The sequence below is a fragment of the Hyla sarda genome, chromosome 7 (assembly GCF_029499605.1).
Source record: "Hyla sarda isolate aHylSar1 chromosome 7, aHylSar1.hap1, whole genome shotgun sequence".
Lineage (NCBI taxonomy): Eukaryota > Metazoa > Chordata > Amphibia > Anura > Hylidae > Hyla > Hyla sarda.
In genome coordinates this window covers 164,559,761-164,585,955 of record NC_079195.1, presented here as the reverse complement: position 1 = coordinate 164,585,955, position 26,195 = coordinate 164,559,761, and the positions used below count along the sequence as shown (strand labels likewise).

At 41.7% G+C, this 26,195-nt stretch overlaps 1 protein-coding gene across 10 annotated transcripts in view; it reads right to left on the bottom strand.

Moving 5' to 3' along the window:
* The window catches only part of CTNND1 (catenin delta 1), a 140,358-nt gene that overhangs the window by 103,628 nt on the left and 10,535 nt on the right, over window positions 1-26,195 (bottom strand). For 3 of the 10 annotated variants that reach the window (XM_056531182.1, XM_056531183.1, XM_056531185.1), the window contains exon 2: window positions 9,832-10,049. The exons of 3 other annotated variants lie outside the window; for them this stretch is intronic. In XM_056531182.1, the coding sequence (XP_056387157.1) occupies window positions 9,832-10,026 (195 nt within the window). In that variant the 5' untranslated portion in view covers window positions 10,027-10,049. Of the gene's footprint in view, window positions 1-9,831; window positions 10,050-26,195 lie in introns of those variants that run through there. 4 more of the 10 variants (XM_056531184.1, XM_056531186.1, XM_056531181.1 and 1 more) reach the window with 2 other exon arrangements.

Sequence of the window (26,195 nt, the reverse complement as noted above, 5' to 3'; positions counted from 1 at the left end):
GGGGGTGAATGCCATCTGGATCTGGTGATTTGTCTATTTTGATTTTTTGTAGGCGGCACTGTACTTCTTCCTGGGTTAGACAGGTGACCTGTATTGGCGAGTTTACCATATTTTTCTATATTTGACCTGGCATTTCATTGTCCTCTATGAATACAGTGGAGAAGAATGTATTTCATATATTTGCTTTTTCCTGATCTTCGTTTATAATTTTTTTTCACATAATTTTTTAAAAGGCCCACACTTTCATTTTTAACCTTTTTTCTATTTATATAGTTAAAGAACATTTTGGGGTTAGTTTTACTCTCTTTGGCAGTAAGGGTCATGTAACCAATACCCAAATCCTTAGAAAATGAAAGACAGGACTATACCACCACCTATCAGATTGCAACAGGCAGCATTTAGATCCCCACTAGCCAGGAGTAGAGTAATATATTAGTACTGTCCACGCAATGATTAGCTACAGAGTTACACATTTTATAGGGTTTTTTGTTTTTGTTTAGTTTAATAGGGGGTTTCATTTAACTTTTAGCACGAAAATTTGTATGTTTAAAATAGTCCTCTTCTGACACCTATATTACTTTTCTGCATAGAGGGATGTACGAGAGCTCATTTTTTCCTTTTTCCGTAGAATAGCAACAAACAGTGTTCTTGGTGCTTCATTGCTACTGTCAGCCTGTCATGGCTAGCTACAGCATTGAAGCGATAGGATGGCAGGGAGGCAGGTAAGGGCCCTGTCCTCTCCACTGATCAGGACCCCGTGATTTTGCAGCAGGTGTCCTGATCAGCTCCACTGAGCAAGGGGCATTAGATTTGTGGTGTCTAAAGGGATAACGCCGAACATCAACCCAATCACTGGAGTTTAGCATTAGCCCTGGGTTATGGCGCATGCTCAGCTGCTGAGCCAGTTTAATAGTTTCACCTGTACGCCCTGTGTCCCTAAATTTTTTGTCTGCATTATTTTTTTCTTTAGATGGGACTCCTTTAGTTTTTTTTTCCCCCTAATATACGATGTGACCATAAATCAGCAATTCTGCTGTTTGGTATGTTTATGTCATTCACAGTGTTTGACCATAAACATATCCGGCCACCATTTTAACTCATCCGATTACTACACAGTTAGCCAGCACCTGTCTTTTCCACCTTTAGATGCAATGAGCAGCACTGACCATGGAGTCTTAAGGGTAAGTGAGTGACATCAGCAGGAACACCCATACCCCCCCTCATTAGCAGGGAGTGCCTGGCTGCTTATAGCAGCAATCGCTCACCGCCTATGTGGCGAGTTGCAGCTACTGTGCTTGCTTCATAGACACAACGCTTTAGGCAGGGCCTGGTGCATTTAGAGCCAGACAGCAAAGGTTAACAACTATGTCTTGTGTAGAATATGGTTTCATAAAAACCTTTGTATTAAGTAAAAATTATAGGAAAAAAAAAATAATAAGAATTTGTTAGCGTATAAAACTATAATGGTATTTTTACTGCACTGTGTATCGCAAACATTTAAAACGCAAATAAAAAAGACAACTACCAAATAAATAACTACATACACAAAATATATATTAGAATTGTGCACTCAAGGTCCAACATAACTGCAGCCGTAGAGGTAAAATATGCAATTAGAGAGTTAAAAACACTAATGCCTGTTGGGGAAGGACGGGATGAGAACAGCATATTGTGAATATTTACAGGGAGGAAATGCTAGCCTTTCCGCTCTAGAAACAAATACGTTTACTACAGAAACCGGGCTCAAGGTTAACAGATAATATACAGTTTCTTACTACATAGAGAACATGTCATGCTTACAGAATGATTTCTATCCTTTTGGAATGATAGAAAACCAATATGGATGAATAAAAACATTAAGGGGGCAATAAATAAAAATAAAGCATTTAAACTACTAAAACAGGACGGCAGTGAAGAAGCATTAAATAGTGTGAAAAATGTCAAATATGTTTAAAAAAAATAAATAAAAAATAGACACAGAAAGACTCATTGCTAAAGAGTAAAACTAACCCCAAAATGTTCTTTAAAGCGCAACTGTCATGAAATTTTAGTCGAATAACCTGCACACAGCCTTTGTACTGTGTGTGCAGGTGTTGTGTACAGCAAATATTTTACCTCATATTTGCAGGCTTTCGTGATGCTAAAAAGTGCTTTTAAACAAAGCCACTGAGGGTCGGATAGGCGTGGTGCGAGGTACGCGATGCCCCAACGCCACGCCCACCCACACGCCCACTTTGTATCTCAGTTCTGGGACAGCTGTGTGATTGACACACAGGTCCCAGCGCATGCGCCCTTCAACTAATGTAACGTGCGCGCTGCTGCGTGTCATCCAGCAAGCGCTCTCTGCACCTAGCCCTGCGCAGGCGCACTGAGGAGTACGACGGCGGGGGGAGCAAGCGCTCGCTGGATGAGCGTGCGCTTGCTGGATGACACACAGCAGCGCGCACGTTACATTAGTTAAAGGGCGCATGCGCTGGGACCTGTGTCAATCACACAGCGGTCCCAGCACTGAGATACAAAGTGGGCGTGTGGGTGGGCATGGCAGCGGCGGGGCATCGCATACCTCGCACCACGCCTATCCGACCCTCAGTGGCTTTGATTAAAAGCACTTTTTAGCATCACGAAAGCCTGCAAATATGAGGTACAATAATTGATTCACACAACACCTGCACACAGTAAAAAGGCTGTGTGCAGGTTATTACACTTAAATTTCATGACAGTTGCGCTTTAACTATATAAACAGCAAAAAGGTCAAAAATGAAAGTGTAGGCCCTTTAAAAAATGATGAGGAAGAAGTTCTAAACGGGGATCAGGAAAAAGCAAATATATTAAACAAATTCTTCTCCACTGTATTCACCGAGGAAAATGAAATGCCAGGTGAAATACAGCGAGATAAGGTACACTCTCCTGTACAGGTCACCTGTCTAACCCAGGAAGAAGTACAGTGCCGCCTACAAAAAAATCAAAATAGACAAATCACCAGGTCCAGATGCCATTCACCCCCCGTGTTCTAAAGGAATTAAGTAATGTAATAGACAGACCCCTATTTTTAATATTCAGGGACTCTATAGTGACTGGGACTGTTGCCCAGGACTGGCGCATGCAAATGTGGTGCCAATATTTAAGCAGGGGTCTTAAAGTGACCCCGGGAATTATAGACGAGTTAGTTTAACCTCTGTTGTATATAATTTTTTGAGGGTTTTCTAAGAGATGCCATTTTGGAATATCTTGATAAAAATTTATGTATGACTCCACATCAGTATGGCTTTATGCGGGATCGGTCCTGTCAAGCTAACCTGATCAGCTTTTAGGAGGAGGTGAGCTCCAGACTGGACCAGTGGAATCGCTCGATGTCGTATATCTGGATTTTTCCCAAAGCATTTGATATGCTTCCAGATAAAAGGTTGGTGCATAAAATGAGAGGGATTGGGCTGGGGGAGAATGTGTAAGTGGGTATGTAACTGGCTCAGTGATAGGAAACAGAGGGTGGTTATTAATGGTATTTATTCTGATTGGGTGACTTACTAGTGGGGTACCACATGGGTCAGTCTTGGGTCCTGTTCTATTTTATACATACATTAATGACCTTGTAGAGGGGTTAAATAGTAAAGTAGCAATCTTTGCAGATGATACTAAACTCTGTAAAGCGGTAAACACAATAGAGGACAGAGCACTGTTACAAATTGATCTGGATAGGTTGGAGGTTTGGGCTGGGAAGTGGCAGATGAGGTCCAACCCTGATAAATGTATGGTAATGCACATGGGGGAGAAAAATCTGTGCTGGGAGTTCAAAACAGGGCTGGATGGAGAACATCATCGCTGGTTATGTATACTAGATTTATAAGGAGAGAACGTTGATCCAGGTATTTATTCTGACTGCCATATTGGAGTCGGGAAGGAATTTTTACCTCTAGTGTGAGGGTTTTTTGCCTTCCTCTGGATCAACTCGACTCAGTAGGGACTCATTAGGGTTATAGGTTGAACTTGATGGACTCTGGTCTTTTTTCAACCTTATGAACTAGGTTACAATTTTTTTTTCTTATCAACTGGCTCCAGAAAGTTAAATGAGCACTCATTAAAAAAAAATTTGGTATTGCACTCCTTTTGGTAAATAAAAAAAAAATCTTTATGCAGTTTAGAAAAAAAAAAAAATAATAGTTTTCTATGTAGGTACCACAAAAATGATGCTCAAGCCCGACTGTATTCTGGACTACAATCGGTATATGGGGGGAGTTGATCTTTCTGATCAAGTCCTAAAGCCATACAACGCCATGCGGAAAACACGGGTATGGTACAAAAAAAAAGTCTACTTGGTACAGGTTGCCATGTACAACTCTTTTGTACTGTCCCAGTACGCTGGCAACACAGGGACATACCTTCAGTTCCAAGAAGAAGTCCTAAAGGACCTGATCTTTGGCGACCGGGAAAAAGCAGGCCGGAGTTCCCAAGGAACTGAAGTTATAGGTGCCAGGATCGTCCCAGGCCAACACTTTCCAGGTGAAGTCCCCCACACTGGAAAGAAGGGACGATCCCAGAAAAAAATGCAGAGTGTGTCACAAGAGGGGGATACGGAAGGACACCACCACTCAATGTGACACTTGCCCGATCATCCGGGCCTCTGCATTAAAAACTGCTTCAGGGAGTATCACATTTCCATGCAGTACTAAATTTTCCCCTCTTCATTTTAATTTTCCCATAATTTGACCTCAATGTACCAAGTCCAGAGTACATTCCATGTTTTAACCCCATAAACCACTAAATTGCCCAAACAAAAAAAATGTTTCATTTAAAAAAAAAATTTAAAAAAAATTATAAGACCTCTGGGGGCATTTTTTCCAAAAATGGGTCATGGGTCACAGCCACCATCAGGGACTTTTTGTGTTCCCTCAAATGCGCAGCACTCTCTCTCCACCTGAGTGGGGTGCGCATTTGAGGCAACAGGTTGGGGACGGCCACACACATCACATTCCCAGAATGATGATTCAGAGCATAGGGTTTGGGGTGGGCATATTTTCTTTGTTTTGGCTATGCTCTGGGTCATCATTCTGGGAATATAACCCGTTTTATAATTTTATGTCCCACTGTACCCCACTTTAGTTAGTGTACCCCAGTTATTTACCCCATGTCCCTTGAGGGGGGGTCCCACTGTTCTGGCTCCATAGGCATCAATGCACAAGCTCAGGGCCCTGACTGCGCTCCTGCGAGAACGGAGTGCACCCGCAGAGCTGCTAACATCCAGAGATGAGGCATGTCCTTACTCCAAAGAAATGAATTTACAAATTTATGATGACATTTTCTTCTATTACCACTTGTGAAAATGAAACATTTGGGGTAGCCCCAGCATTTTAGTGTAAAAAAAAATTTCCTTTTCACATCCCACTATAATGAACATTTATCAAGGCTCACTGTACCCCCTTGTTACATTCCTTGAAGGGTGTAGTTTGCAAAATAGTAGGCCACGTGTTTTTTTTTTTTTTTTTTTGCTGTTCTTGCACCATAGGGGCTTCCTTAATGGGGTATTTCCATACTCAGAAGAGATGGGGTTACACATTGAGGGCATGTTCTCCTATTACCCCATGTAAAAATTTTATATTTGGAGGAAAACTAGCATTTTAGTGAAAAAAAAAAATAATAATTTACACATCCAAATTTAACTAAAAGTCGTCAAACACCTGTGGGGTGTTAAGGCTCACTGGACCCCTTGTTACGTTCCTTGAGGGGTGTAGTTTCCCAAATAGTATGCCATGTTGGATTTTTTTTTTTGCTGTTTTGGTACCATAGGTGCCAGTTCAGAAAAATCCCACTGTCACTCCTTCCCTTCTGAGCCCTCTACTGCGCCCTCTGAACACTTGACATACACATATGAGGTATTTCCTTACTTGAGGGAAATTGGGTAACAAATTTTAGGAAGATTACTTTCCTTTTACCCCTTGTAAAAATTCAAAAACTGGGTCTACAAGAACATTAAGGGTAAAAAAAAATTTAGATTTTGAATTTTCTCCTTCAATTTGCTGCTATTCCTGTGAGACACTTAAAGAGTTAAACTTTTTAAATGTAATTTTGAATACTTTGAGGGGTGCAGTTTTTACAATTGGGTAATTTGTGGGGTATTTCTAATATGAAGGCCCTTCAAATCCACTTCAAAACTGAACTGGTCCCTGAAAAATTCCGATTTTGAAAATTGTGAAAATTTTTTAAATTGCTGCTGAACTTTGGAGCACTCTGATGTCTTCCAAATGTAAAAACATGTCAACTTTATGATGCAAACAAAGTAGACATGTTGTATATGTGAATATATTAAAATAAATATATTTGGAATATCCATTTTCCTTATACGCAGAGTGCTTCAGTTAAAAAAAAAAATGCAATATTTTCAATTTTTTCATCAAATTTTGTAATTTTTCACCTAGAAATGATGCAAGTATCTCGGAATCAGAATGAAAGGTAAAAGCATCCCAGAGTTAATGCTTAAAGTGACAGTGGTCAGATGTGCAAAAAAATGGCCAGGTCCTTAAGGTGAAAATGGGCTGGGTCCTTAAGGGGTTTAACAGCGGCCACCAGCTGATTCTTGTAGCTGGGGGGCGCTGTTAACCCCTAAGCGCGGTATGGCGGGCTGGAGGTGGGAGCCAGTATCATAGACAGCTTGCCGTGTCAGGACGAGCCGGCTCGTCCTAAGACAGCAACCGGTTACACAGAACGTATTAGGGCTTTTTGACACTGCAGTGGTGCTCCTTTGTGTGGAGCTCTGTCAGCAGCTCCTTAAAGTTAAGAGGAGAGGGGGGGGGGGGAACGCAATCTTCTCAGTTAAATTCCTGTAAAATTACCGGATCACCATCAGACCCCATGCAAGTGAAGGGGGTCAGTCAGGACCAGGCAGTAACCGTGTGTATCCGACCAGTTTCAGGGTCAATTAAAAAAAAAAAAGAAAAGAAACATAAAAAGCTGAACGGGTCGGATGCAAATGCCAATGTGAAAATAGCCTTACTAGATGGTAATAATGCTGCCCTATTTGAGCTAATAATGCATTACATAGTGTAGCTGTTCTCCTGGATTCTTATACAGGATAAGAAGTGCTGTGCCGCTTCACCCATTAGCCGCTGATAAACAATATTTTGCCTATATTGTGTATAGGCAGACAGTTGTCTATTAAAAAATAAATAAAATAAAAAAAAAAATTAAAAAGAGAAGGGAGGTATACTGGATGTATACTCTGAAAACGGTTATTCCGAATGGATTAAATGAAATCACTGAGACAGTTATGTGATGTCATTTTATGCCCCAGGTAACAGTTTGAGTGCTGTTTGTGTTAGGTTAGGTTTCATTTATACACTAGTAAAGGGTTGAAAATACACTGCACATACATTGGCCCTCATTTACTATTCTAAACCCGACTTGTTTTGTCGGGTTTTCTTTGGCGCATCTTTGTCTGTGACATGTCGCAGACATCGAGCGCCAGTCTGCGCCACGATGCAACATTTTTCCCCGACGGACCCGATGTGGATTCTCCCAAACCAGAAAAAGGGGCGTAACCCGACATTTCTGAGCTTTCCCATGTATTTATAAAGGTTTCCAACCTGAATTTGTTGAATTGTTGTGGATTTTTCCCGACAACTCAGAGGAGTTGGAAACCAAAACCAACAAAACCCACGTGCGACAAACAGGATGCGACATAATAATAAAAACCAGGGGAAAAAAAGCAATCGGGTAAGAAAGCAAGATAGACTTACAACCCGATTTTCTAAGTAAATGAGGGCTTCTGTGTTTTCTTCTAGTGTGCATTCTCATCCGGTTCAGCATGGTGATGCTTATTTATATTGCTTGGTGCGATAAACACTTCATTGGTATACTATACCTGCATGTTTTAATATTTACTATATTTATATGCTCAACCATATGAGCTACAGGTACCTGTATATAAACTCTTCATTTATTTCTCTTTATTTAAATTCTGACGCTACGCATAAAGATAATGCTAATATTTACATATATCAATATTCGTTACAAGTACAAGTCATTATACTACATTTTTTATTTAAAAAAATTTGTCTATGTACTATATGTATACCTCTATATTTTTCATCTTTTAAGAGTAGAAACGTTTTATCTGTATATGTACTTGGCTGTTGTGATTGATAGACATTATGACATGTCACAATGACAAAGTGATCCGGTAACAGGAGTGGTCTATTTAAACTGTGTTTGTGGATCTCTCTCCCTGGCACTTATTTCCACAATCCTAACGTACTTCACGAAAGCGCACGTCTCTGCTTTTTCTACCTTCAGAACTAGTTGTCAATTACTGGCAGGAGGAAGCAAGTCTTCATGAAGGACGTCTACAGAGCACACATACTAAGTGGGAATGACTACATCCCCTGCGCTTTGAGTCCAGCTGCATTACAAAAAGTAATATTCTAATCAGGATTTAAGTCACTAGGTCCATTCTTCCATAACAGAAGCCATTATTAACTAGTAACAGCCTTGTTAGGCTGGGTTTCCCACTGTGAATTGTTAACACATTTTGTTTTCATTTGTGAACTCCCACCTCTCATTGTGATATCACAAAACAAGTTAAAAACTATTATAATTAAAATGTTGTACCCTTATTACAACACCAAGCTTGACAGCTTATAGGGTTCACACAACTTTATCCCTTCATGTTTATCATGTAGTTGCTAAACATCTCTATAGTTCAGAGTGTCCTTTTGGATTCCTTTCTAGCCTTCTATATCAGATCAGTATAAAATACTGTAGAAGACAACACCCTTTAATAGACAGGTATCATATCAAGTATATCAGTTAAAGGGATATATTAGCCCATGTTTGATGAATGCCACTAGAGTCATCTGTTAAGGCATAGCAACTGTTCAGCAACATGAGTTCACAGGTGCGGCATCTGTCAAAACACCCACTACAATCACTATTGATCACAGCATCTAGAGTGTTGAACTGCAGGCAGTTCCTGGCAAGAGTCGGCTGTAATATACAGCAATTACCCACTGCATATGGAGCAGGCTCAGCAGTGAACGCCCAAGTACTGTAAAAAGGCGTATGAGGGGGGTCACTAATAGGTTAAACAAACAAATTTTAAAGGAGAACTACGGGATTGAAAATTTTATCCCCTATCCTAAGGATAGGGGATAAGTTTCAGATCGCGGGGGGGTCCGACCGCTGGGGCCCCCCACGATCTCCCGTACAGGGCCGCGGCTCTCTGCCTAGAGGGCGTGTGTCGACCACCGCACAAGGCGGCGGCTGACAAGCGCCCTCCATTTACTGCTATGGGAGAGACGAAGCGCTGCCTTCGGCAATTTCCGGCTCTCCCATAGCAGTGTATGGAGGGGGCGTGTCAGCCGCTGCTTCGTGCGGTGGTCAACACGCCCTCTCTAACCAGAGAGCCGGCGCCCTGTACGGGAGATCGCAGGGGGCCCAAGCGGTCAGATACCCGCGATCTGAAACTTATCCCCTAAAAAGATAGGGGATACATTTTTCAATCCCGTAGTTCTCCTTTAAGGGAAATAAGCCACTATCAGATGCTGTCTGGAAGCAGCTTACTACCCTTTGCTCATTCAGAACACATGCATGCTTGGTTGGTTGAGTGTGCAAAAGTATAGAAAGAAGGAGGGAGAAATAGCTGTTCGCCAACAGCTAAGTAATTTGTATAACAAGCCTAAGTGGCTAGCATTTCATTGAACCCTGACCATCTGAATAGTCATGGTAAACTTCATAAGATATGTAAGTGCATGTAATTTTACTTACCAGAAATTGAAACATTACTGTAATGTAGATAAACAGATTTAATAAATGATCCCAGACATGCTAAAACTAGAACGTTACCTGCTGGCGACGGGTAAGGGTGCCATTGGAAAGCGTGGTTGCAGCCTCCTGAGGGGTCACCCACACCCGGTCCAGCTGTGCAGTGACGTGTCTCCTTTCTTCTTCCAAAGCACGAGACAAGAGCTCAAACTGTGCCTCCTGCGCTCTCACTGAGGCCAAGATACTGGCCGGGCTCTCTGACTCAGGCTCATCCATAAAGATTACAGTGAGACCCTAAACTAAAGAAGAGGGCAGAAACGGAAAGATGGAGAAAGAGGGTGAAGGCAAAGAAGGGGAGAGAAACCAAGAAACCAAAATTAAAACCAGTAAGAGACAGTCCCGCATACCCAAGAAAATTCCACTCCTGGATGCTTATAGTAAATATGTAAAAGCAAATTATACATTAAATTGAGTACAATAAACAAGTTTGCAAATACTTTGATTTACTTGTTTTGTACAGATTGAGATACGTAGGTTTATTCTCTATTTAATTGTCACATCTGCTGTTTTCCAGAAAGCAGATTATCCATGTCAGTCAGGTAGGTTGGTTTTCTAGTCTGTTTCCAAGAGAGACCAGCAGAAATTTAAATAAGCAAATCAAGTTGGAGGGGGTCCCAAACAAGAAAGCAAACATATTTGCAAACTTAACCCATTAAATGTTACAAATTAAATTAAGCATTAACAAGAACTGTGATACTGGAAAAGCAAGTCTGATCTGTGGCAGCATGTTATAGAACTAGTGGATCTGAGCAGAACTTCACTAAGGGTGGTATGAATGCCATGCAGACTTGGCGCTTTAATTTCTGCTTGCTGTAAGGGTCGACTGGGTAACTGCCAATCACAACAGGACTGCCCACTTTACTTCTAATCCCAAAATAAGCAGCTGGTGGGGGTGGGGGGGAAATAGATAAAAACCAAGGACAAAATGTTTGGTTTTGCCCAGAGCAATTAAATCTCATTAAAATAAAGCTGAGATGTGATTGGTTGCTGTGGGCAAAGCCAGGAAGTTGTATACATTTTTATACTGAATCTTTTTCCGCAAAAAAATAAAAAATAAATATATGAAATCTTCTCAGCAATTCTTGTTCTATGCCATGCTGCCCACAGACTAAACTGCATGTTTAATATCACAGCTTCTCTTTGTGACTGGTTGGCCACATAATATAATCTACCAGTGCCAAGTATAAACCAGGAATGAAAGTCAAAAGAAGTTTAATTTAGAAAGGTCAGGCATTCTTATGTTGCTCATCAATAATAAAAGTTGATAAGAGGATAGAAGAAATGTATAACTAGGAACGATTGAACAGATAAAACATTTTCCTACAACATGCACAGTAGGGTAGACTTTTGTTTTTTGTAATAAGTAAAAATAAAAACCAAACATCTTTACGTATATAAAGAGATAGTTGCATATCATCAATAGCGATTAACATTGGCATACCCATAATTTACAAAAAAAATGCACAAACAACAAATAGCCCAAAATATGCATACAAGAAAGTGTGAGTAAGGGAGCTTCAGGAAGTCAACATACTTTGTGATACAGCTACAAGGAAAGTCAAAGCTGCACAAAATGACCAAGTATTTCTAAGCAATGCAAATGTGTTCCTGTACCAGTGACCACAGAGTACTTAAAACCATGGTATAATCCATACTGATAGGGAGCAAAAATGAGCTGGAGTGACTGGAGTAACTGTCAATGGCTCATTCAAATGAGATGCAAGCCGGGTCCTGCTGTGGCACGGGAGCGCCCAATTTTCACTCCCCCGAGCCAGATCCGGTGACCGTATTAAACTATGGTGTGAATGCACACTTACTGAACAGGACCTGCTGACTTAGCCAAATCATTAGTGTCCTGTCAAACTCAGTGATTGGCTTAGAGGGCAGGTCCTACGGAGCCATCTTGTCAAAGAAGCAGGAATAAGTGGCGAAGAACAGGGGACTGGAAGGCACTGGAACAGGAGGTGCATGCAACCAAGGTAAAGGAGGACCACTTATTTCAGCGTAAAATATTTAACCTTCACTAAACATTACATAAAAAAACTAAACTTTAACAAAAAAGCAAGTACTAATCAAAATCAAGTGCGTAGCACAAAAGAAAAATCCAATACACAGACAAATAATGCTAACTAGGCACAAACTAAAGAAAAGAGTAGAGAAAAAACAGGGCAACCTTAACACAATTTCACCTTAAAGAGGTAGTATGCCCCTAGACATCTTATCCCCATCCTTTGGATAGGGGATAAGATGTCTAGGGGCGGAGTACCCCTTTAAGAACGCTCCCAAAATATTTCAATTTTGCACCTACAGACCCATTTAAGGGCTTTTTTGTCATCAATTGTACTTTGTAATGACATCACTCATTTTATAACAATCTGCAGGGGGGGGGGGGGGGAATAAACCCACGCCATTTTTTTTTTTTTTTTTTTTTTTTTTTTTACTTTTAGGGCCTCTGTTTCTACACAGTGCACTTTTCGGTAAAATTGACACCTTATCTTTATTCTGTAGGTCCATACGGTTTGGTTGCAAGGGTACCCAATATATTTAGGTTTTATTTTATTGTACTACTAAAAAATAAAAAAAATTATAACTACATATACCAAACTTAGAATGTTTAAAATTATCGTCTTCTAACCCCTATAACTTAAATTTTTTCCGCATATGGTGGTATATGGAGGGCTAATTTTTTGTGCCGTAGTCTGTAGTTTTTACCGTTAACATTTTTGTTTTGATGGGACTTTTTGATCACTTTTTATAAATTTTTTTAATGGTATATGAAGCGACCAAAAATGCACAATTTTGGACTTTTTACGTGTACGCTAAGCTAACCATCCATGCGGTTTAGCTTTTTTGATAGTTTGGACATTTACGTACACATCGGTACCACTTAAGATTATTTTTATTCCATACATTTTTATTTATACATTTTTTTCTAAATAGGAAATGGGGGGTAATTCAAACTTATTTGGAGATGGGCTTACTCACAATTCTAAACTTTTTTCCCCCCCTTATATATAGGGGGCTATACCATGCAATCTTTTGATTGCATATACTGTTCAATCTTATGCCATAGCATTTATCTGTGTTATAGGTGCTTTGCTGCTCCAGCCTGCTTAAGCTTCCTGGATCAGCAGAGCAACAATCGGACAAGGAGGCAGGTAAGGGCCCTCGCGCCATCCTCTCAGCTGATTGGAACATTGTAATGCTCCAGATCAGCTCCACTAAGCTGCCTCGATCGTTTCACTTTCATTTTAGAAACCGCAATCAAAGTTGATTGAGGCATCTAAAATAAAAGTGAAAACATCCCGGCAGCTCAGCGGGGTTAATGCCGGGCCGATCAGTGATGAAAGGAGTTCTCCAACTGAAATCTTTTAACCCCCGCTGTGCCCGGGCTGTAAAACTATAAATGATAAACTTTCACTTACCTGCCTACGATCCCCCGTTGTTCCGATATCGCCGCCCGTGCTCCGATCCCTGTCAGCTTCCTCTTCCTGCGGGTCGGTGACTTCACTCTGCACTCAGCCCATCAGCGGCCACGACGGGACATTGCTGCGGCCGCTGATAGGCTGAGCGCAGAGTGAAGTCACCGACCCGCAGGAAGTGGAAGAGACCGGGACCGGAGAACGGGATGGCGATATCGGAACAACTGGGGATCGTATGCAGGCAAGTGAAAGTTTATTATGTATAGTTTTACAGCCCGGGCACAGCGGGGGTTAAAAGTTTTAGCTTAGAGAACTCCTTTAACCCTGGGTCTTGGCTGCTGATAGCAATCGGGACCCACTGGGTTTAACACACGCTCAGCTTTTGAGTGTTTTAAACGTCGGTAACAAGAGAAGGGTGCACATGTACGCCCGGTGTCCACTCGGGCGCAAGGGCATACCTGTACGCCTTGCGTCCTTCACAGGTTAAAAGCTTGATCAAGAATCATAACGTTTATTCCCCATTACACAAACAGAAAATGTCTCTGGGAAACTACACATTTTGGGGGGCTTTTTCTCCTTTTACCCCTTATGAAAAGGAAAAGTTTGTTAGTGTAAATAAATTACATTTTTTACACCAACATGCTGGTGTTGCCCCATATTTATTTTTTACAAGAGGTAAAAGGAAAAAAAGACCCCCAAAATTTGTAACAATTTCTCCGGAGTACGGAAATACCCCATATGTGGGCGTAAAATGCTCTGCGGGCGCACACAACAAGGCTCAGAAGTCAGATGTACATTTGAGGCCTAAATTTGTGATTTGCACAGGGGTGGCTGATTTTACAGCGGTTCTGACATAAACGCAAAAAAATGACACACGTGACCCCATTTTGGAAACCACTCCCCTCATGGAATGTAACAAGGGGTATAGTGAGCATTAACACTCCACAGGTGTTTGACGAATTTTCGTTAAAGTTGAATGGGAAAATGAAAAAAAAAATTCTCTAATTAAAATGCTGGTGTTACCCTGCTCTCCGGGTGCACTGCAATGTTCAGAAGAGAAAGAGCGCCATTAGGATTTTGGAGAGAAAATTTGTCCGGAACTGAAGGCCACGTATGTTTACAAAGCCGCCCATAATGCCAGAACAATGGACCGATCAACCAATCCGTTCGCGGGTGGCGGGGCATTATCGGCAAGGTAATTGCCGATACCAATAATGCCCAAAATCGTGATTATCGGCAGATAATATCGGCCAAACCGATAATCGGTCAATCCCTACAATGGACCTGTGACCCATTTTGGAAACTACACCCCTCATGTAATGTAATAAGTGGTACAGTGAGCATTTACGTCCCACAGGTGTCTGACAGATTTTTGGAACAGTGGTCCGTAAAAATGAAAAAAAATTTAATTTTTCATTTGCACAGCCCACTGTTCCAAAGATCTGTCAAACGCCAGTGGGGTGTAAAGACTCACTGCACCCCTTAAATTCTGTGAGGGGTGTAGCTTCCAAAATGGGGTCACATCTGGGGGGGGGGGCACTGTTCTGGCACCACGGGGGGCTCTGTAAAAGCACATGGCACCTGACTTCCATTACAAACAAATTCTCTTTCCAAAAGCTCAATGGCGCTCCTCCTCTTTTGAGCATTGTAGTGTGCCAGCAGAGCACTTGACATCCACACATGGGGTATTTCCATACTCAGAAGAAAATGGGGTTACAAATTTTGAGGGTCATTTTCTCCTATTACCCCTTGTAAAAATGTACAATTTGGGGAAAAAACTGCATTTTAGTGAAATATTTTTTTTTCTTCATTTACAAATCCAACTTTAACAAAAAGTTGTCAGATACCTGTGAGGTGTTAAGGTTCCCTGTACCTCTTGTTACCTTCCTTGAGGGGTGTAGTTTCCAAAATAGTATGCCATGTGTTTTTTTTTTTTTTTTTTTTTATGCTGTTCTGGCACCATAGGGGCTTCCTAAATGAGACATGCCCCCCAAAAACCATTTCAGCAAAATTTGCTTTCCAAAAGCCAAATGTGACTCCTCTTCTGAGCATTGTAGTTCGCCCACAGAGCATTTTGCGTCCTAACATGGGGTATTTCCATACTCAGAAGAGATGGGGTTACAAATTTGGGGGGGGGGGGGCATTTTCTCCCATTACCCTTTGTAAAAAAAAAAAAATTGAAAATTTGTGGAAAAACAGCACTTTAGAGAAAAAACAAATTTTTCTTCATTTACACATCCGACTTTAACAAAAAGTCTTCAAACACCTGTGGGGTGTTAAGGCTCACTGGACCCCTTGTTACGTGCCTTGAGGGGTGTAGTTTCCAAAATGGTATGCCATATAGGGGGTTTCTGCTGTTCTGGCACCATAGGGGCTTCCTAAATGTGACATGCCCCCAAAAAAACATTTCAGAAAACTCACTCTCCAAAATCACATTCCCTTCTGAGCCCTCTACTGCGCCCACCGAACACTTGACATACACATGAGCTATTTCCTTACTCGAGAGAAATTGGGTTACAAATTTTGAGAAGATTTTTCTCCTTTGACCCCCCCTTGTAAAAAAAATCAAAAACTGAGTCTACAAGAACATGCGAGTGTAAAAAAAGATTTTGAATTTTCTCCTTCACTTTGCTACTATTCTTGTGAAACACCTAAAGGGTTAACACACTTACTGAATGTTATTTTGAATACTTTGAGGGGTACAGTTTTTATAATGGGGTAATTTATGGTGTATTTCTAATAAGAAAGCCCTTCAAATCCACTTCAAAACTGAACTGGTCCATAAAAAATTCTGATTTTGAAAATTTTGTGAAAAATTGGAAAAATGCTGCTATACTTTGAAGCCCTCTGATGTCTTTCAAAAGTAAAAACATGTCAACTTTATGATGCCAACATAACGTAGACATATTGACCCAGATTTATCAAACTGTGTGAGAAAAAAAAGTGATTTTTCCACAGCCACCAATCATTGCTCAGGTAAAGAGCTCTGGTAAAGTGAAAGTTGAGCTGTGATTGGTTGCTGCATGGAAATCACACCACTTTTTCTTTCACACAGTTTGATAAATCTTGGCCATTGTATTTGTGAATCAATATATACTTTTTTTGGGAATTTCTATTTCCCTTACAACCAGAGAGCTTCAAAGTTAGAAAAATGCTAAAGTATCGACAAAATTTTACCACTAACATAAAGTAGATTATGTCACGAAAAAACTATCTCGGAATCCAAATGAAAAGTAAAAGCATCCCAGAGTTATTAATGCTTAAAGTGACAGTGGTCAGATGTGCAAAAAAACGCTCTGGTCCTTAAGGCCAAAATGGTCCTGGTCCTTAAGGGGTTAAAGGGCACCTTTGCAGACCTTGCTATTGCACTGTATGTACTATATTAAATAAAGGTTTTACTTTCTGTTGCTGGGATGTGGAATTTGTATCACTTGAAGCATGGGATACATAGCTAGAGATGAGCGAACTTACAGTAAATTCGATTCGTCACGAACTTCTTGGCTCGGCAGTTGATGACTTATCCTGCATAAATTAGTTCAGCTTTCAAGTGCTCCGGTGGGCTGGAAAAGGTGGATGCAGTCCTAGGAAAGAGTCTCCTAGGACTGTATCCACCTTTTCCAGCCCACGGGAGCACCTGAAAGCTGAACTAATTTATGCAGGATAAGTCATCAACTGCCGAGCCGAGAAGTTCGTGACGAATTGAATTTATTGTAAGTTCGCTCATCTCTATACATAGCTTCAGGTAGGTAAATTTGCCTTATTTAGCCCTGCATAGTGAAAGAAGCGCAGAGCTGGACCAGCAGCTCCCTTGTCACATTGTTGTATACAAATAATAACTGCTGAATGGCTGCACAATGAAAGGCTGTGGTTCCATATCACAGAGCACCGATTATGCCCCCACATTATGCCTCTACACAGATCTGTATTCTGCCCTAGGAGGAAAAAATCTAGGGAAGAAAAGTATATGTATGCCTGCCACTAAATGCAGTATTCACAGATAGCACAGCCAGTGGTTGTATTTAGGTACAGAAAATATAGAACAGAGATTTTTGTTTTTCTGGGCAGCAATGATCTCATAGATATTTTATACTTTGCATCAACTCTCAGTATGCCAGGCTTTAAATCTTTGTCCAAGCGTGCTTGCAGAATGTCAAGAATTTACGCCATGTTTAGATGGTCTATAGAATTTCTTTGTTCTTTACTAAGCCTCAGGAAAGTAGTCAGATAAGAAATCCTTGTGATAACAAGTAAACTACTGTCTAACTGGTTAAAAAAAATAATAATTCTCCAGCAATTCCACCAACATACTAATACATTGGTTACCACTATGACCTCTAGGGTCATCAAAGGGTTTCAGATGAGTATTTACCTTCATAGGACCAAGGTGTGTGTGTGTGGGGGGGGGGGGGGAGCATATACACACCATTGAGACAGAAGTGATCGGATTGGTTGCTATGGGCAACTGAGCAACTTTTCCTCTGGACAGGTTTTAATAAACCACCACCAAGGTGCCTAGGGAAACCCACAAAAAAACAACCCCATTGCATTAGCCCTCCTGCATCAAACAAGTAATGCAGTTGGCACAATGCAGTCAGGCAGGCAACAGTCTCCTCGAATATGCCAAACTCTTTGTTAGGCTCCATTCACATTACGTTTGCTTCCTACAGCTGCTGGATTACTATCTGACTCTGATTGGCTAATTAAAGTGAATAAGAAACTGTACGGGTCCAATTGGGATACGGGAGCGCACCTGCGCAGATTCTCATTTACTTTAGTTAGCCAACCGGCGTCCTATAGTGACTCCTGTCAGCTCATTTTTGCCCCGTATCCGGTTTTGTGACCAGCCTTAAAACTGTGGTATACTACGGTTTTAAATCCGGTCACAAAACTGGATACTGGGGAAAAGTGAGCCGACCGGAGTCACTATAGGACTCCGGTTGGCTAACTAAAGTAAATGAGAAACTGCGTGGGTCCAGCTGGTATACGGCAGCGCCCGGTTTTCAAATTTCCCCATCAGCTGTAGAAAGCAAACCTAATGTGAATGCAGCCTTATCCATTAAGCTGCCAAATAGAGAAACGTGACTGCTCACTTCACATAACATTACCACCACTCCAGAGTTCAGTTGCAACAGACGCTTGGCGACGTAAGGTTCGCAACCAGACTGTTTATTTAATTTTAAAAAAAGCAATCTGACTGTACCATACTTGAATTCAGTTGGTTTTTTAGAACAAATTCTTTCACAATTGTTGGTAAAGGTGACTGCACTGGTAGGAGCTTGATATTATACTCTATGCATGTGATTGCGGGGGTCCAAAGAGTGCAAATGGGGGGTGGAGGTCTCTAACTTCCGTACTACAGAATGACCAATCTTGTGCAGGCTGCTTAGGCAGGCTACTCAAAAAAAGACTGCCGATAATACCGATTAGTACCATGTTATTACAGAGTACTTAACAGTACATTGCAATCTAATGGATGCATATAAATATATCAATTTGGCAAACGGCCTATGTTAACTTCAGTGCAAATAAACTCTTCTAGCCAGATTTGGTGGTCTGAGCTTAGAATTGAGACTTTTGAAAGCACTCTGCGCTAAAAATTCGTTACCATTGCACTTTTCTGACTAAGTAATCAACTGAAATTGAAGATTTTGGATTCACAAAAAAAAAATTCATTGACTGCGCAAGAGAATGTGACAAAAGTAAAACACAAAAACCTGTCCAAACAGCTTAAAGGGTACCTCTCATCAAAAAAAACTTTTGATATATTATAGATTAATGTATGCAGAATAACTTTACAATCGCATGTTATTAAAAAATATGCTTCTTTCTATTTAATTTTCCACTTTGAAGAAATGACCACTAGGGGTCTCCCTACAAGTCCTGGCAGCAAGCATTTCAGACTCATGCTGGAGTCCTAAACACTACGAGCTGCCAGTCTGCTTTGTTCACAAAGGAGAACACTCAGAGCTGCCAGTCTGCTTTGTTCACAGCCTGTTTGGCTGTGAACAAAGCAGGCTGGCAGCTCTGAGTGTTTAGGACTTCAGCATGAGTCAGAAATGCTTGCTGACAGGGCTGATCGGGAAAAATACAATAGAAAGAAGCATATTTTTCATTAACATGCTATTGGAAAGTTATTCAACATTCATTAATCTAAAATACATCAAAAGTTTATTTGATGAGAGGTACCCTTTAATAAATTCCCCCAAATGTCCAGCCAGAAATTGAGCGGTGTGAATAGGGCTCTAGACGTACTTGGGGGGGGGGGGGGGGGGATAACCAAAAAACAGCAGAATGATTAATACACCTCTAGACAGTAATGCATGTTGTAACCCTAATATAATGCAGAATCAGTAATGATGAGTAACTTTGTAAATACATTGCAAGTTACTCACTGTAGACACATTCTCCACCTGCCTGGTGTACTTTATGTCAATATCTATCATATATGGTAATATCACTACAACCTCCCATTACAAGCATACACCCTGACCTTAGCACTATAACACATATTACAAAACACCCACACACTGCAACCCTTGCACTGAGGTAAACACACGCCCTCTTTATGTAGAAAGCAGGCAGCAATTGGCCATCATTTACATTGCCCAATAATCCAGTCTTACAACTCTTTACAGAAAGAGAAAGACTATAGAAAATCTAAGTCTCAACATGGCTTGGGCAGAGAGCAGACTTATAAAAGTTTGTTTACTATGCTAAGAAATGCAGATACTGTACATCATAAACCACTTTGAAAGTAGCATACTACTACTATTCAGTATACAATTAAAGTTAGCCACACACATTAGAATAATGTTGGCCAATAGTGTAAGGCTATGTTCACATGAGCGTTAGGAGCTCTGTTTGCTGATTGCACAGAAAGACGACAATGGCCCTCATTTACTATTCTAAACCAGACTTGTTTTGTCGTTTTTTTTGGCGCATCTTTGTCTGTGACATGTCGCAGACATCGTGCACCCGTCTGCGCCACAATGCAACATTTTTTCCCGACGGACCCGATGTGGATTCTTCCAAACCAGAAAAAGGGGCGTAACCCGACATTTCTGAGCTTTCCCACGTATTTATAAAGGTTTCCAACCAGAATTTGTTGAATTGTTGTGGATTTTTTCCTTACAGGAGTTGGAAACCAAAACCAACAAAACCCACGTGCGACAAACATAATGAAACATAATAATTACCAGGGGAAAAAAGCAGTCGGATAAGAAAGCAACATAGACTTACAACCCGATTTTCTAAGTAAATGAGGGCGATTGTTGTAGAGATGAGCAAAGTTACAGTAATTCGATTTGTCACAAACTTCTCGGCTCGGCGTTTGCTGACTTTAGCCTGCGTAAATTAGTTCAGCTTTCAGGTGCTCCGGTGGGTTGGAAAAGGTGGATACAGTCCTAGGAGATTCTTTCCTAGGACACCCTCTTCAGCCCACCTGAAAGCTGAACAAATTTACGCAGGCTAAAGTCAGCAAACGCCGAGCCGAGAAGTTTGTGACAAATGGAATTACTGTAACTTTGCTCATCTCTAATTAGTTGTGAAAAAAAAAAAAAAATCCAGCATTGCAGGTCTTTAATGTCTGATAAAAGGTAGTTTGGTTCATAGGATAGGGGATAAAATGTTCCTAAACCGGACAACCCCTTTAAAAATAATGAAACACAACAGATATCTAACAAAACCCCAAAAGTTACGTTTTAAATTAAAATTAGCCACTCCACAGAAGAAAAAAAGAGAAAAATCCGTCACTGTTATAATTCCTTCCATAAATGTGTTATATTAACCCAATGTGTGCTGTTAGCTGAACACTGAAAGTCCATAGATCAATACAGGTGCTGCTTCACGTTGAGAAAAAGAGACAGGCGAATATCTACACACATAAGAAAAAGTAATTGCGGATCAGCTCACCAGTTCCAAGGGATCAGGTCTGTGACATCGCGGTCAGGCGACAGACGGATGGGGAGGCTGAGATGTTACGGGGGGAATCAGACGTCAGGGCCACAGCTGTATCGCACCCTTCGGTGCTTCGGCCATTTTGTGTCTCTAGTTTTTGCCACCCCCGTTCCCCCGCCTCGCTCCGCTGCTGGCCTGCTCGCAGCGGCAATCCGCTGCTACAAGCATCCACACAGAGGGCCTCCGAGTCGGCGAGTGCACTCTGACATCGCGGTGTCTGAGTATACTGCACTGTGATGTCCGAGTTCACTCGCAAGTCCCCTGTGTGGCTGCTAGTAGCAGTGGACTGCCGCTGCGAGTAGGCCAGGGGCGGAGCGAGGAGGGGGAACAGGGGTGGCAACCGCTGGAGGCACAAAATAGGCCAAGTCATCGGCAGGTCTGCAGGGTAAAACACTCTGCGGATCAGTTGCGTGTGACCCCACCCTAACTCTTCAGTTGCGGATTTTGCTGCACTGTAGTGTGCCATCTCCAGTAACTCCCATAGACAGTAACTGGAGCACCGATGCACAACTATGACTGCTGTTCTGAAGGGACACTCAAAACCCTTTGTTTCAACTACTGGGACAAAGTCTCGCTCCCATTCAATCACTTAAAAGGGGTACACCACCCCTAGACATCTTATCCCCTATCCAAAGGATAGAAGATGTCAAAGCTGAGGTAAAGCCGCTGGTAAAGGCCCACGATCTCTTCTGCAGCACCGTGCTGTCATCTGGTGAATGGAGCAAGCTTGCTCCATGCCTGATGACTGGCAATGCAGGGGCCGGAGAATCGTGATGTTACGACCCTGCCCACTCATGACGTCACGCCCCCTTAACGACCAAGAAAAAGTGGAATCAATAAACAGTACAAATCATGGCGCAAAAAATTGACCATCATACTGCTGCTTATACGGAAGAATGAAAAAAGTTATAGGTCATCAAAGTAGAGGGATTTTAAACGTACTAATTTAGTTAATTTTTCTATTATACTGCTTTAAAATAAAAATCGCAAACTACGTTATCATGGGTATAATTTTAATCGTATTGACCCACAGAATAAAGAACACATCATATTTACCATAAATTGTATGGCGTGAAAACGAAACCTTTGGAAATTTGCTAAATTGTGGTTTTCTTTTCAATTTCCCCACACGTAGTATTTTTGGGTTGAGCCATACATTATACGGTAAAATGAGTGATGTCATTACAAAGGACAACTGGTCGCACAAAACGAGGGCTGTGGAGTCTGTAGATAAATGTTCCGACTCCGGAGTTTTCTGTACTTCCGACTCCCCGACTTAGACTCCTCTGTATTAACCCCTTAAGGACTCAGCCCATTTTGGCCTTAAGGACTCAGACAATTTAATTTTTACGTTTTCATTTTTTCCTCCTCGCCTTCTAAAAATCATAACTCTTATATTTTCATCCACAAACTAGTATGAGGGCTTGTTTTTTGTGCGACCAGTTGTCCTTTGTAATGACATAACTCATTATATCATAAAATGTATGGCGCAACCAAAAAACACTTTTTGTGGGGAAATTAAAACGAAAAACGCAATTTTGCTAATTTTGGAAGGTTTTGTTTTCACGCCGTACAATTTATGGTAAAAATGACATGTGTTCTTTATTCTGAGGGTCAATACGATTAAAATGATACCCATTATTACATACTTTTATATTATTGTTGCGCTTAAAAAAAATCACAAACTTTTTAACCAAATTAGTATGTTTATAATCCCTTTATTTTGATGACCCCTAACTTTTTTATTTTTCCGTATAAGCGGCGGTATGGGGGCTCATTTTTTGCGCCATGATCTGTACTTTTTTTTGATACCACATTTGCATATAAAAAACTTTTAATACATTTTTTATATTTTTTTTTTTAATAAAATGTATTAAAAAAGTAGGAATTTGGGACTTTTTATTTTTTTTTTCGTTCACGCCGTTAACCTTACGGGATCATTAACATTTTATTTTAAATAGTTCGGACATTTACGCACGCGGCGATACCAAATATGTCTATAAAAAAAAAAATTTTACGCTTTTTGGGGGTGAAATAGGAAAAAACGGACGTTTTACTTTTTTATTGGGGGAGGGGATTTTTCACTTTTTTTTTACTTTTACATTTTTTTTTACACTTGAATAGTCCCCATAGGGGACTATTCATAGCAATACCATGATTGCTAATACTGATCTGTTCTATGTATAGGACATAGAACAGATCAGTATTATCGGTCATCTCCTGCTCTGGTCTGCTCGATCACAGACCAGAGCAGGAGATGCCGGGAGCCGCACGGAGGAAGGTGAGAGGACCTCCGTGCGGCGTTATGAATGATCGGATCCCCGCAGCAGCGCTGCGGGCGATCCGATCATTCATTCAAATCGCGAACTGCCGCAGATGCCGAGATCTGTATTGATCCCGGCACCTGAGGGGTTAATGGCGGACGCCCGCGAGATCGCGGGCGTCGGCCATTGCCGGCGGGTCCCTGGCTGCGATCAGCAGCCGGGATCAGCCGCGCATGACACGGGCATCGCTCCGATGCCCGCGGTTATGCTTAGGACGTAAATGTACGTCCTGGTGCGTTAAGTACCACTGCACCAGGACGTACATTTACGTCCTGCGTCCTTAAGGGGTTAATATGCGAATGTATTTTATACATTCCTTAAGGAAAGAAAGGTAACATACCAGTCATTACCACAGGACTACTGGCTGGGAAGCCAACAGTCTACTGTATTGAACAGTTTGTGTGCTGATCTGCTGCTGAAGATAGGGCAGTGGGAGGATCAAGGAAAGGGCATTTATTATAAAACATGATTTCCCTAGTAGAATCCCATAGTCATGTTTAAAGTTTAAAGGGGTACTCCGCCCCTAGACATCTTATCCCCGGGGTCCCGCTGCTGGCGACCCCCGGGATCGCCGCTGCGGCACCGCGCTTTCATTACTACACAGAGCAAGTTCGGGGGACGATTACAGAGCGATACAGTGGACGGAGCAGCATAATGGCATAGCTCCGCCCCTCATGACATCACAGCCCGCCCCCTTAATGCAAGTCTATGGCAGGGGGCGTGAAGACCGCCACGCACCCTCCCATAGACTTGCATTGAAGGGGCTGGTCATGACATCACGAGGGGCAGAGCCATGACGTAACAGTGCTCCAACCCCTGTATCGCCCGTCATTACGCACAGAGCTAACTCACTCTGTGCAGTAATGATAGCGCGTGCCGCAGCAGCAATCCCGGGGGTCCCCAGCAGCGGGACCCCGGCGATCCGACATCTTAACCCCTATCCTTTGGACAGGGGATAAGATGTCTAGGTGCGGCGTACCCCTTTAAGCTAACAATCGAGTTTACAAGTTTTCATTGCCTTAGCTGAATGGCAGCAGTTTTTCCAATGGTTTACAGCTTCAGTCTTGAACTATTGACCCTCCATTCCCTTCACTTATACAAGTGTCTCTAGTCCTGCAAAAAACATATTTCCTTAACCCCTTATCAGTGAGAGGCTAGGTTACCCATGGGTTCCCTGTGACAGCAGAACACAACACTATGGAAAGTATAAGTATTGCCGCTCCTAATTGTGCATTGTGTGCCATATAGTAAAGCACATGAAAAGCATGCTTCTTCACAGTCACTTAACGAGTTCGTTTTGCGGTTACGTGAGGCACTGCATGCATTGGTCTTTATTCTTAAAGTAGAGAAGTCATTAATTATAACTTTTTGTGAATTGGGACATTTAAACTTGCTTTTTTTTATTCCAATCTAAATTTAGTAGGAGTCTGTGCATTGTTTGCCGACACCGACTCCAGGTACGCAAAATTTCGTCCGACTCCACAGCCCTGCACAAAACACAAGCCCTCAAACTAGTCTGTAGATGAAAATATAAAAGTTACGATTTTTAGAAGGAGAGGAAGAAAAAAAAAAAATTGCAAAAAAAATAAATTGGCCTGGTCCTTAAATGGGCACTGTCTTCAACTTTTATTTTTATTTTTTTATTAATGTGTTGTAATTTACGTTTGAAAACCGGCCACTAGGGGTCTCACTCCTAGTGGCCGGCTGCAGGATGGCGTGACGTCACGCCTGAATTCATTCAGCCTGCGCTCGCTCCCTGACTGTCAGACAGGTGAGAGCACATTGGCTCCCTGGCCTCACACGCCAGCCCCGCCTCCAGGCATTTACACGTTGCTTCTGCTGCCTCAAGACTCTAGGGTATGTCTTGGGGAGAGCGAGGTTCTGGGTTAACACAGGGGTTGGGGGACAGCGGTGTTGCCTCTAACTTATTGTTTTCAACACAGAGTGCCTCCAGCTGTTTCAACACTACAATTCCCAGCATGCCCTGACAGCCAATAGATGTCAGGGCAAGCTGGGAGTTGTAGTGGTGAAAGAGCTGGAGGCACCCTGTGTAGATGAACTAAGGGCGGAAGTGTCGGCCCCAGCAGGCATCAGTGACGTTGTGCCTGCTGGGGAAGTCTGCCTGGTAGTGAGCACACTACCAGGCAGACAAAAAGGCATTTTTAATATAGTAAAACAAAAATTTTAAGGCCGGGAGGGGGTTAGGGATAGATGGGCAATAGGCAGGGACAGAAAAATAAAAATAAAAAAGGATGGTGGAAGCTACCCTGTAAAGGGGTACTCCAGTGGAAAACTTTTTTTTTTTATGAACTGGTGCTAGAAAGTTAAACAGATTGGTACATTACTTCTATAAAAAAAAAAATCTTAAATCCTTTTAGTACTTTTTAGCAGCTGTATGTTAGAGAGGAAATTCTTTACTTTTTGATTTTCTTTTTTGTGTTGTCCACCGTGCTCTTTGCTGACACCTCTGTCCGTTTCAGGAACTGTCCAGAGTAGCATAGGTTTGCTATGGGGATTTTGTCCTGCTCTGGACAGTTCCAGATACGGGCATCAGGTGTCAGCAGAGAGCACTGTGGACAACACGAAATAAAAAAAATTAAAATTTTAATTAAGATTTTCCTCTGTAGCATTGTGGGGAGAAATTGGGGGGGGGGGGGGGGGAAACACTATTTTATAAAAAAAA